Genomic DNA, 12,757 nt, shown 5'->3' with positions numbered 1-12,757 from the left:
GCGCGGATGTATTCATGTAAATGAATCAATATTGTCAACTGTAATTTGATCTGTAATCGCTTTCACTTCATACGAAGCCACCTCTTTCCAGCAACACACTCAACTCAGCATGATTACAATTCATCCTTTTCAGTTGGAGTTGATTTTCTGTGTACCGATTTCGCATTCGTTCCAGGTGATATAATTAATATCGCCAATAACTCCTGTGTTTTAGTCGAGTTGAACGTAGAACCTGACAGTTAGACAAACATTACTCGCCGAACAAACAAAATCGAATAAAGAAACTAAAGATTGGATAGATTTTAATTTTATATACATAAATACCATGTTTATTTAATGCAAATTGCATAAATCTGTACAAGCAAAGGCCTTCATGCATAGGCCGGTACAAATCAGTATATACATATATTAACAAATACCTTATGTATACTAATTACACTGATCATGTACATTAGCTTAAGCTTCGTTTGTACGATGTGTATTATCAATATTCACAATATCGCGATGTCAATTACGCGAGATCGACTGCTTCTGAGGAAACATCAATAGCCAATGTAACCGAAGACGATGATTACATTCACAATAGCTAGTGCATGGATACTAAATCTAAATCATGTCACATACTGCTTTCAGAAACTGTCGATCGATGCCGATGATGATGATATACACGTAAAGCCATTTATTCAAATGAACAGCTTCCATGAACTAAATCTAATAAATAAGTTACTCGCATAACGCACATACAAGCATGATAATGCCGTTACAGAGAATTTCATGATTATCTCGCACAAGACTCAAAGCGTAGTTCGACATAAATTAACATTTACAGTTTCAATAAGTTATTTCCATAACCAAGGTATTTTGTTACATCGACAAGATTGAATGGAATTGCATCAATTGTGACACGAATTTCACATTAAAATCGAATACAGGATCGGTCGAATTTTAATCCTATTCTAAAATGATTAAACCAGAAATAGATTCATCAGTTGTTGATGTAACTAACAGCAAACATACTCATAATAAGAGATTATATTCGAGTGGATGTGTACAAGAAATAGATTGAATTCATGCTTTCAAGGTGTTGTTTTAAGTATACACATTTACATATAAACGCTATATGATAATTAATCACTTTATATCAAAACTAAATAGTGGAGTATCTTGAATGAAGTGGTTTGTTTAATACAACGGTTACGAGGTGGCAGCACCATCTAATGATGTGATCAGGTTTAGCCGATAAACGCAATTTAGTTACAAATCAATGCAGGATTGTGTCAATTTGCGTTCATTTATCAGCGATATTTCACAGCTTCAACAGCAGTTTGTCCAAGAATTGATAAACATTCTGCTAGATGTAAACTTGTCCATCGGCTAAACTTTCCATAAACGGTCGCACTAGTTTCATCGTCGCGAAATTGAATATTAATCCAAATGTGATCGATATAGGAAGAGCTGGTAGGGCTTTACGGAATATTGCTAATAAAAGTAACGTGAAACATAAACCCTGAAAAAAAAAATGAGAAAAAAATGATTTTACAAATGAAAACAAACACACAATAAAGAGCAATTTTTTGAGTATATTTCATACAGTGCACTTACAATCAATATGGCTACGAAACAAGCCAAGGTTGTGTTCCAGTCTCCATAGGAAGAGGCCTTGCCGACTAATACACTGTAGAAAATAAAATCTCCAAGACCTAATTTAACACCTCCTACAAAACAAAGAGAATCTCTTCAGAAATTGTATTGGGAAAAGTCCACAGAAATGCCAAGTCAAACAGTTATGGCTGCAACCAAGGGAACTTTGATGTCCAAAAAGGCAATATTAGGTGTAATCCCAGACCAATGAAATACACCAATTATCTTTGTTGAAAAAATTTGACGGACTTGGATGGATCTATATATATACTACGAGTTACTAAGTGCTTAATTCCAAACTAACAACAAACAAGTGTTTTATCATGAGCTAATCATTCAGATAAATTTGACAGATATTAGTTGTAGAATTCTTACTTTCTTCTTGTTCTGTTTGTGAACTGCTTTGAACGCTACCGGACCCATTACTCGTTTGAGAGTTTCCAGTAGTAGACACCTGCTCACGCTGCACTTCTCTTTCATCTGGTTCGGCGAGCGCCGCGATCGCTGATCTCCCCTGCGTAGAATCGATGCTACTACCGGATAAATCAGCACGTCCTCTCTGACGCTGCGAGTTTGATTCGGTAAAACCTCCTTCATCATCATCTTCGGGATCAGCTGTAGCACCTTCCGGCATAGCAGCTTCATTATAAAACAATTTGAAATTACTATTTGAACCCGGTACCGATACCGTATAACAACTAGTGCCACCACAGGGAGCTGTGTAAGGGAAATTCAGTACCATTCATAGGGATAGGGGAACAAATATTGGCTACTGTATAACAAATAGTGCCACCACAGGGAGCTGTGTAAGGGATATTCATCAAGTAATATTCATAGGGATAGGGGAACAAATATTGGCTACTTCTTCATGTACGCAACCATTGATGAACATGAAAAATGTGTCAAATCACCAGTTATCAATTCACCTGGTCCATTTTCTCCTCTCTTTTTCTTCTTCTTCTTTTTCTTTTTGTTCTTGCCACTTTCGGAATCATCGCCATCGGCCATCGTCGCAACTGAGTAAATCACCGTCGCTACGAAAATAAATACAGGAACAGAAATTGATGAAAATGAAGATATTATAGATTTATCGGTGTTTTACGCATGATCGAGTTCGAAATTTAAATGCACTCACAAGAATATATGAGAGCCGGGAAGATCGGTTCATTTCTCTCTTGAGCGAGCTCTACAAGCATCCTGAGAGGTCCTCTCGGACAGAGCACAGCGACTAAATCTATAAACAAATCGGGATAAACATCTTACTGTCAGTTTACCGGGTAGTTTTGATGTATGAGATAATGTCGAGTTATTTCTACTTACCCCAAATACAGATAACACCGAGCACCATCCAAGTTGTCCAATCTGGCAAATACTTAATGAAAATCAGTGCCATTAGAGCGCTGACTAGGAGAAGGTAAGCTTGCTGAAGTAGGAGTGGACCTTTCCAATGTATACAAATCATACCCACAACTCCGAAATTCCAAATAAGTATCGCAAGCGTAATGTAATCCATAGGAACATTAAACGTACGCAAAACTTCCCTGAAATGGATAAAATGATTTACGACATGACGTGGTAAAGGTAGCGAATAGAATTATGAGGATCAAATCTTACCCGAGATAAATGTATGAGAACAGGAAGAGAAGTAAAAGAGATGATACGATCAACCAACCGTGAATAAACTGTAAAAATTAAACAAATTCTTCTAATGACTGATTAAACATCTGTTAATATGATACACTAACCGGTGGTTACTTTACCTTGTAACACTTGTATTTGTATAAAATTATCAAAAATATTGTCATAACCACAATGACTCCCATTAGGATCAATGCGTTGACTATTGATTGCCATACTTTAGTTCCGATTTCTGGTGTGTCCTCGTGGAATGGTGTATAAACTCTAAAAAAAAAATTCAAAAATCTGAGAACATGGAAGAGAAAAAGCATAAAAAATGCTTAACGGGACAAATAGCTGCAGAGAATAGCAGATATCAGATCATGGTTCCCACAGTTATATGAATTCAAAATTCCCTAGTTTTTCCCAAGTATTTCATGGGTGATTTTCCCAAATGGAAATGAACACATATCGTCATTCAACAGTCAACATTTTAGCGGTGACTGGTTGATAAAGGTGATTTTAAAGGGAAATTGCTGAAGAAAATTGCCCTTGGCAAATGCAATATGTGAAATGTAATGAATTTCCCAAGTATTTCCCTGATTTGAGGAAAATTTTTCAAATTCCCAAATATTTCCAAACCGGGAATTATTATTTCTAAATTCCCGAGTTTTTCCCAATTTCCCTGTTCTATGGGAACCATGTCAGATATTTCTTGGGTGTTAAAATCACCACTGGATTTTCTGCGGGCAAAATATAAAAGCCATTTACAGCAAGGCGTCTACAGCGACGTTTACAGCAAGTGAACGATTATCATACAGTTACCGGTGCCGCTTAATGAAAGCAACGGTAACAAGATTATCAGAACACGCGCCAACGCGGCATTACCAATCATTGGTTCTTATCACAAACCAACACGCATAATTGTCATGTAAGGTATAAACTTACAAATAAACGGTCCTCGTTGTGTAGAACGCAACTGAACTGATTGTTGCTATAACAACCAACATGCAGAGGGTGACTGGGACGAACAACATGATGACATGTTTGGCGCCGTAAAGTAACGTCTCTTCCTCTTCTTCTTCCGATTCAGTGACGCTTCCTTGGTCATTCTGTCGTCCAGGACGGTCGGACTGGAAAAAACCAAAATAGCTTTGTTAATCGCGTTTACGTACGCGGTGCGCATGTGGATGATGGCAGCATTGCGTGCATTAAGTGTACAGGTAGAATAGATCCTGGCTCGTCGATATTCTAATCTCGTTCAACCGACAGCATAGAACGAGGTTAGACTTCAAACCACTCGGTACCCTTAACTCTAGTTAACATACGAGTGCCATCAATACTGAGCCGATTACAATGACAACATGAGACTCATCATTAATTAATCCGAAATATCACGGCGTACAAATCAATCAATACACGCGCTCGCTATCTCGTAATACCGAACAAGAAATCCAACTTGAAAGTTTATTGATGTCTTGAAAAATATAGCACTATTGCCTCTTATCGTCAACACTGATCACTCCTTAATGATGAATTAATGAATTGATTCCAGAACTCAAGTGTTTCCGCAGTGCATGGAGTACCAAAATGGCCTGAATCACTGGCCGGTTCGACAATTTAATTCAATTGAAATAACCGACAAATTGTCTACCCCCAATATTGATGACATAGTGCACATCCACCACTTACACACTACCCCGAGATACGCATAATGGTTTTTGCGGCATCAACAAATTAACTATTTCCAAATAAAGAGAAACCAATTGAATAAAAGGATAAACATGATAAGGAGCAAGAGGAAACGCACAAAATCAAATCCATGAGAGAAATCAATAATTGCGATATGACATCTACTAGAAATTCATGACGCCTGTTCTATATCTATAAACCTCTAAACACCGTGTAATTCAATGAATTTACCACATTCTTCATCAGCAAATTAAGCCTTTCAGCCTTACTTTCGTCTCGGGAGCTCACGGGACTCGGAGCCGGCGATTTTTGTTCTGACGTTTCAGCCATGATACGAATTAATGCCTCAAATTTCTATCACTATCACAGCCTATGACAACAGCTGTAGTAACATATAGGCCTAACGTTAACGCATTGCACACGATTTACATACTGTATTCTCAATGGATTCAGTGACAAGCCAGTAGCAAGTGTTCAGAATGGATATCTTAAAGTAAAATCAATTGTGCTGCCAGTTAGAAAATTAATGAAAAATCTAAATTGAGACAATTTTCACATTTCAAACATTCCAATCTATTTGACCAATATGTTTGCGACAAACACAGATGACAAGTCAAATCATAGAACAAAAGGCTTTTCCTAAATGGCTGCGAAACCGATATGATATGTACATTATCTAGAATAAAACAATTTAAGCTAATAATAAACATGCATTAATATTACCAATTCAAACACCAAAACTCCATCTTGTAAACTAGTGCTATCATCATTAGCACGCGTGTGCTCTACAAAGTCTGTATCACTCAGTAAATTGGCGTATTCCTCGGAATCTAAATTACGTTCTCCTAGACGAGCTAAACTCCTTCGGTTTAAAAATGCTTCGGTCGGGCTCGTGCTTGTATCGCAGTCCGTCTATACACAAACATCCGATAAGATAATTGAGATTATGATTAACAGCTCGAAATACACAAAATAACGAATTAGAAGCCCTAGAAATCTAGCTCTTCATACAGAGAAAAACAGATAATTCCGAAGATGAAATACTGATAAGAAAAATTAGGATGCACAACATGTCTTAGAAGCTGAATTAATCGACGGAAATAGAATTATCCAGAACTTCGAGAATATAGAAAATATCCATTGATTGATATCGTTCGTCTACGAATCTTATTATAGTTTACATTGACAACCAAAATAGAACGGACCCGATAACGAATACTGAACTAAAATAATACTAAACAAAATCATAGAAACGTGAGACGATATCTACAGAATAACGCTGTTAATCAAAATCCACTATAGAACATACAATAAATGCTATTTTATAACAATATTTGCCATCGATAGTCGGCCAAGTCGTTCGACAGCTCTTGTGAGCCGCCATTCTCAATGAGTCAGCTCGCACACGACATCTACAGTTTCATACGATGATAATTAATGATAAACTATGCTCGCCGTTCCCTGCTGCTGCTGCTGCTGCTGCTGCTGCAGGTTGTCACTAGAGCAAAGACTGATGAGATCATCACTGCATCAATAATATCACCTACCCAACGTGACTACAGTAATCATCTGTGAGTCCAAAATTTTCAATAAGATCTCCCTCATAGAATAATTCATGTCAGAATTCCCTTAAAAAGTATCCAAATATTTGGAAATAAATATTCTTTTTTGGAAAGGGGATTTCATGGAATTCAAAATTGCATAAAATACAATAGCTATTATCATTATTATTAGTACTGGTAAGTACCTAAAATTTACAATCTTTCAAAAAAAAATCCTTCAAATGGCTATAGAAATATTTTATTTGAAAAATAGACTAAATATTTTCTAGTGTAGTTAATGATAGAAAAAACATTGACAATTTTCAATCACTAGTAACCAAAAAGTTTTACCAAGATCAAAATCAATTTTGATTATTCATTATATGAAACACCGGATAGACTATAAAGGCTATATCTCTTTTTTTCAAGCTAGGCTCAGCAGATAATATAGATGTGGAAAATATTAGACTACATCTAAATACCAGACTATCTTATGGGTAACCTCTCAGAATGGAACAATGGATGAACACTATGCCTTTAACCCACTGACTTTTTAAAGAACACATCAAGTGAAAACATACCCGTTCATTTTGTATATTATTAGTAGTGCCTCTGTATGTAACTCCTAAACCACGCTGACCTGGACGGACCAGCACTTCATCATCTGGAAATGCCAACGGAACACTCGTTGTACTCTCCGAATCGGTCATTATTATCCAATGATTATCTAGCTAAGCATTGACTGAGTCATACATTCACGTACGTTAGCCTATATACTCTCTACAACCTGTGAATAAAAAAAGACATTTCTGATTAGAATTTAGCAAACCCAATTAAATCAGTAAAATACAATAATTATCTACTTAGCAGGTCTAGTGTTGATGATAGATTACGCCGTGGATGGGCGGAGGTTCATTTTTTGTTTTTTGTGTTAGTAGTTACGGGGAATCCCTTAAAAAGTAAGATTTACTTTCGAAATACGAAGACATAAGACACACAAGCCACAGTGAATATGTTTCACCCGATTTACTATTCATAAATTCAACTATTCAAATTCATCTTATGATATAAAAACACGTTTAAAGCGGTTGTTACGCATTACTTACTTCTTAAAAATTGTGCTAAATATTTTATATACCGAAGGCGGAAGTAAATGACGTAATATTAAGGATTTCCTCGTCTGGTGGCAGCACTAGCCGGTCTTAATGTAACTTAGTTTCGGGATATATCGAAGGACCCGCACTAGTGAGAAGGAGCACATCGCCCATTAGTTACCAAGTCATTGGTGGTAAACTTTTATAATCAGATGCGCTTATACCAGCGTAAAAACATCCGATCGTGAAACTAAACCACAGACAGGTTATGACTCAAACAAACTAACAGCGAAACCCCAAAAAGACAGAAAGAAACAATAAACTCAAGTGATTGAATATATATAAATTAACCTTTATTTACACAATGAGTTCAAAAATAATCACAGCTAGAGATTGATATAATATGATGGAAAAGTATTTTATTGAAGAATTTTGGAAATGGACGGAAACTTTGAATCACAATCAAACTACATTAGAATCAATGATATCGAAGATGAATCAATCCACTTGAGGGTTATGTTGAAAAAGATATTCAGCCTGAAAAAAAAGTGCAGATGAATTAGACAAAGATATGCAGTAAGACTAAAGGGTGGTTTAGATTGAATGTTGACCTCACCAGATAATCAATAGCATCATCAGGACGAACTTTACAGCAATCAATTAATCCTTTAGTTAGAGTAGGCATTACGTGTTTCATCAGGTAATTACGTAAAGGAATAGATTGCGTTTCGAGAAGTTCATATTCTTCACGCTTTACTTCGTCCAAACGAGCCCCCTAGAAATTGAAAAAATGTCATTAAAAACTAGAATGGATTTCCATCTTTTTCTTTTCTAAACGTAGTATATTTACCCATTCTTCTTGGCGATGTTTCCTTTCCGCTGCTTCTTCAGTTTCCTGTCTTTCTTTTTCGGCTTTTTCATCCGCTTCTCGCTTCAACTGAGCCTCTTCTTCTTGACGACGCATTTCTTCTTGTTCCTCGATCGTGGGACCTAAAATACACATACACAATCTTATAGTTCATTCGATACTAATTTCACTACAAATTAGTCGGAGTGGATATTTGAAAAAAACCTACCATAATTTCTTGGCTCTCCCATTACTTTTTTCATCCTCTCAACAGTGTCATGCATCATTTCCGATGAGTCTTTCATCACGTCTGTAAAGTTAGATAAATCACATCAACAAACCAGATTACCAGAGATAATAAATAGGAATCAAATTAAAAATGAAATCATTCCGATCTTTGAGAGTATTTTGATATATTCTAGGAGTCCTCGAGCTCTTAGAAAGTGTAGTAACATCTTTTAAATAGTAGTCGTAGTCAGGTCTACATCAGTGTGCGATGGTTTTATTCCAGTATATTCATTCTCATACTACATCGAAACTAAGGCTAAAAAAAATTGATACCTTGTTTCTCCGCTCTGCTGAGCTTAAATGTTGACCCGGCCGCCTATCTACCCTATACATTACTTTTTTAAAAATCGTGATCAATTTTACCATAACAGACCCGGCCGCAATAGAAATGAACTGTTTATAAATTTTATCATATTTTACAAAAATGACCGCTGCGGAGAAAAAAGGTATCATTTTTGTTTAGCCTTTAAATAGTAGTCGTAGTCAGGTCTGCATCGGTGTGCGATGGTTTTATTCCAGTATATTCATTCTCATTACTACATCGAAACTAACCTATATGATCCGGGTGAATCTCTAACTCGTCGAAGTAATTGAGAACGGTTTCGTCTTCGGTATTTGCAGCTCTGTAATCAGCTAATCGTCGAGTTAGACCATCCTCGGTGTTATGAGTACCGGCTACGACAGACTCGGGAAGATTCATCACACGATTCTTCAAAAACTCATCATTTGCCTCCAAAACAAACACATTTTCCGGCATAATCGCTTTATCAAAACTAGCAGAGGCAGATTCTTCAGCCTCTTCTTCATCTTCAGCTGAAAAAATTGACACAAATTCTCAATATCCAGAAGTAGTTCAGGGGTTTGTCGTTCAGTCTTTTGAGTGAAAAATCGGATACAGTGGAACCTCATCGAGTGCGCTACGTATCAACATACCGGCAAATAACTCTTTCGCGTGTTCCAAAGTTTTCGGAAATCCATCCAAGATGAAACCTTGGTTCTGACATGGCATCGAATGGAGTTTTTCTTTGAAGAATCTGATAATAAACTGATCATCGATTCTATTTCCATTTTGTTCTTTGCTTTCATTTATTTGGTCGAGAAGTTCTTGATCTTCCGCGGCTTTGCCATCGTCATCTTCCTCTTCTTCGGCGTCAGCTCTTGCCGCACTCTTTTCCTGTAGAATGTTTTATAAGAACCATCTGTGAAAATCTGCAGTTAATATAACTAGAGAACTTACATTGATATTCATTTGCAGTTTACAGGGGTGGATCCAGAGATCAGTCTTGACAGTTGCTAGTCTCGAGTCGTATGTCTTAGTATATTAGGCACAAAAAACAGAATTTCGAATTCTCAAGGTATTTGATGGCATTTCAGGCCATTCTGAGAGGGTTCAAGTTCTTTGACTGTCTAATTCTACCTCTGATTTACTTACAAGTAGTTCCATAGCTTCATCAATGACATCTTTAATCTTGATGTGATGGAGTTTATAATGGTCACACAATGCTTTAACTACAGTCGATTTCCCCGCAGCTGGTGGCCCTAACGCTGCCGCTCGTACTGGTAGAAGCTTCCTAGTTTCTCTGTATTCTTTTACGACATTCTGAATATTTTCAACAATTCCAGTCTCAGCAACCCATTGAATGCGCATGTTTTCTTTTACGAAAACAGCATCCATGCGTAGGTCAACTAACAGCATGTCAAAGTCGGCTTGCTGAAAAACAGATAATGAAATTACAAAAATGACGCCAATCATGATATAGTGAATAAAGAACCACAAATATTCATTGTCTTTACATCAAAATTACCTTGATATCTTTATCCAGCAACGCCTCTTCTTGGGGAATGATCTGAATTTTACCAGTTCCGAGATTCTGACTCACACTCTGAAAATACATACACATTTTTTATATCATGCATCTTAAAAATTCTAACTATTATTCTATCGAAACATTTCTAATCAAATATTGGTGGCTCCCTACCTTGACAATTTCTTCCAGGGTATTTTGTGAATCATCAACTGCAACAATATACCTTACTTTCGGACGACTATCAGCTATATTTTGAATAACCCTGAAATCACAATGGTCAAAGCAAATTTGATTTAAGGGGCATGGTTAATTTACCAGCAATTGATATCATAATTTCAAACTCACCCGCCAAGATCCTTGATATGTAGGGTCGGAATTACGTTCTGGCCATTTCCAAAACACAGGAGTTCTGGTGTGTTGTGCCATGCAGCCTGTAATATTACCAGAAAATACAGTGAATCCATGTGAGAAATAAAGGATAAAAAAGCTGTCCTGAATTCCTACCTTAAACATGTAATGAAAGATACTTTCTCCGGCGCCATAAGTTAAACCTGATGCAACAACAAATGTAACCAGCTTCGCCTTGTTCTGTAATATATAAAATACATGCCACGGTGAAGAAAAACTTTGTAACGACGTTGCACGCATTAGAGTTCCGAGTGCTTACTGTTTTGCCAAGTTTGATGACAGTTTTCTCAGCACTGATATGATCTTTGAAGTTTGGATGTGCCTTCCTTCTACGATAATCATCTTCGGTAAACGGAATCTCTGGATCATCCTAAAAATAGCAAATACCCATGAAAATCAAGCCTGATGAAATGCTAGTGGTAAAATCTCAACGGCGCGTGGAGCTGCAACACCAGCTATCCCACCAGACAGTGTGACAAGTGCTCAGTCTAACATCGCATTGAATACTTATTTTTCTACTGAGAGACAGTTTTCATCGATGATTGATTTAAGGGAAAGTCAAGCAGTTTCAAGCAGTAGGATTGGCAGGCCTGTATTTGAAGTTGAAACTTACCGGATCAAGTGGCTTGCTTCTCGCCCAGGTGAGAACCGTCGAGATGAGAATGAACATTTTCTGGCTGTCGATTTTATCCAAATCCGAGTGGAGTTCTGAGATAAAAATCGCGATTAAAGAAATGATGTAAAATACACAGAAATGTGAAATAATGATATGATTTTCTACAGTTGAACACGTACGAGAAACTGCCCATGTTGCTTCATCAATTTCATCAGGATCTTCAGTTATATCATAGACGATAACATCGCACTCAAAAAGATGCTCGTACAATTGCTCTTTCGATTGGTACTGAAAATATCAAAAGAATTATTTATATCATTAGCTCAGTAGAATAAGGCATGAGGCGATCAATGAGTTCATAATTTCATGAGGAGTTCATAAAACTCACATTTATAATTTCTTTTACAAAGTCAGGCTTAGGGGCATCTTTATTTTTCAAGGTGGCAATAATCTCATAGCAGCCCTCTTTAGGAGGAGGGATAATTCCGCTGTCAATTGACTTGGCATCCTCTTCTTCCTCTTCGCCTTCCTCTGCAGACACTCCAACAACACAATTTGAAAGATACTGAATGAAATAAAATACATTTAGATGAAAGAACAAATATCCTCCAATTTGCCAAAGAAAGTGAAAACAGTTCAATCATCGTTACATGTTTTTGTCTATATAGACCCTAAATAATTATTTCCTCCCCTCACTCACAGGCTCAAAACAAAATAAATTTCATTGAATTTGCGTTGCATTTCACAATACCATTGTTTTCACTCGAATTTAACAGCAGCAATTTTCAATCTTTTATGGAGTAAAGATATATTGATGGTTTACGAACCTTGGCTAAATTCTGGCCTTGATACAAATCCACCGAATTGATAAATAAGCGTTTGCTTTTGGGCTTTTCGAGATCATCGACTACACTCGCCATTTTTAAACTTGTACTGTCGTTACCAGGCAACACTTCCGGGTAGACAGGTGCCTGCTTACCGGCAACCAGTCAAGTATCGCTTTAACCGAATTTTACAATCGCTTGCCACAGTCAGCATTTCCTACATCCAAAAATACGAAAAAACGGTAATACAATTTGATACAAGGGGAGGTTTGTCGTTAACTTTGTTGCAATGGAAACCTACTAATACCGTTAAATATCCCTCAGATAAAAATAAAATCAGCTTTAAGTGTAAAACACGTGATGCCACGTCAAAAATATGAC

At 36.9% G+C, this 12,757-nt stretch overlaps 2 protein-coding genes across 2 annotated transcripts; both read right to left on the bottom strand.

Moving 5' to 3' along the window:
• Nucleotides 1-327: 327 nt before the first annotated feature.
• Nucleotides 328-7,201, bottom strand: LOC141915375 (presenilin-1-like). Its single transcript, XM_074806872.1, has 13 exons — nucleotides 7,073-7,201; nucleotides 6,498-6,550; nucleotides 6,260-6,362; nucleotides 5,674-5,862; nucleotides 4,207-4,391; nucleotides 3,402-3,543; nucleotides 3,256-3,323; nucleotides 2,962-3,182; nucleotides 2,777-2,875; nucleotides 2,553-2,675; nucleotides 2,017-2,280; nucleotides 1,603-1,715; nucleotides 328-1,507 (listed from the first exon to the last, which is right to left on the bottom strand). Exons 1-13 carry the CDS (start codon nucleotides 7,199-7,201, stop codon nucleotides 1,352-1,354), a joined length of 1,845 nt encoding a protein of 614 aa, XP_074662973.1. The 3' UTR covers nucleotides 328-1,351.
• Nucleotides 7,202-7,942: 741 nt separating this feature from the next.
• LOC141903384 (adenylate kinase 7-like) lies at nucleotides 7,943-12,485 on the bottom strand. The gene is made up of 16 exons (XM_074791503.1): nucleotides 12,380-12,485; nucleotides 11,941-12,117; nucleotides 11,732-11,840; nucleotides 11,550-11,644; nucleotides 11,196-11,306; nucleotides 11,033-11,116; nucleotides 10,874-10,959; nucleotides 10,700-10,790; nucleotides 10,526-10,603; nucleotides 10,153-10,431; nucleotides 9,654-9,894; nucleotides 9,273-9,533; nucleotides 8,662-8,742; nucleotides 8,436-8,575; nucleotides 8,202-8,360; nucleotides 7,943-8,122 (listed from the first exon to the last, which is right to left on the bottom strand). Exons 1-16 carry the CDS (start codon nucleotides 12,470-12,472, stop codon nucleotides 8,084-8,086), a joined length of 2,124 nt encoding a protein of 707 aa, XP_074647604.1. The 5' UTR covers nucleotides 12,473-12,485; the 3' UTR covers nucleotides 7,943-8,083.
• Between the last annotated feature and the right edge of the window lie 272 nt (nucleotides 12,486-12,757).

The sequence above is a fragment of the Tubulanus polymorphus genome, chromosome 1 (genome assembly GCF_964204645.1).
Source record: "Tubulanus polymorphus chromosome 1, tnTubPoly1.2, whole genome shotgun sequence".
In the NCBI taxonomy this organism is placed as follows: Eukaryota; Metazoa; Nemertea; class Palaeonemertea; order Tubulaniformes; family Tubulanidae; genus Tubulanus; species Tubulanus polymorphus.
This window is presented reverse-complemented; position numbering and strand designations above follow the sequence as displayed.

Bases quoted from the DNA above. Each gene is read 5' to 3' on its own strand.
- LOC141903384 (XM_074791503.1), bottom strand. From the start codon at position 12,472: ATGGCGAGTGTAGTCGATGATCTCGAAAAGCCCAAAAGCAAACGCTTA. The intron at 11,117-11,195 runs GTAAGCACTCGG...TATATATTACAG, and splicing joins TCATCAAACTTGGCAAAACA to AACAAGGCGAAGCTGGTTAC. The intron at 8,123-8,201 runs GTGAGGTCAACA...CTTTTTTTTCAG, and splicing joins ATGATGCTATTGATTATCTG to GCTGAATATCTTTTTCAACA.
- LOC141915375 (XM_074806872.1), bottom strand. From the start codon at position 7,201: ATGACCGATTCGGAGAGTACAACGAGTGTTCCGTTGGCATTTCCAGAT. The intron at 6,551-7,072 runs GTATGTTTTCAC...TTATTCTATGAG, and splicing joins ATAATATACAAAATGAACGG to GGAGATCTTATTGAAAATTT. The intron at 1,508-1,602 runs GTAAGTGCACTG...TTTTTTTTTCAG, and splicing joins GTTTCGTAGCCATATTGATT to GGTTTATGTTTCACGTTACT.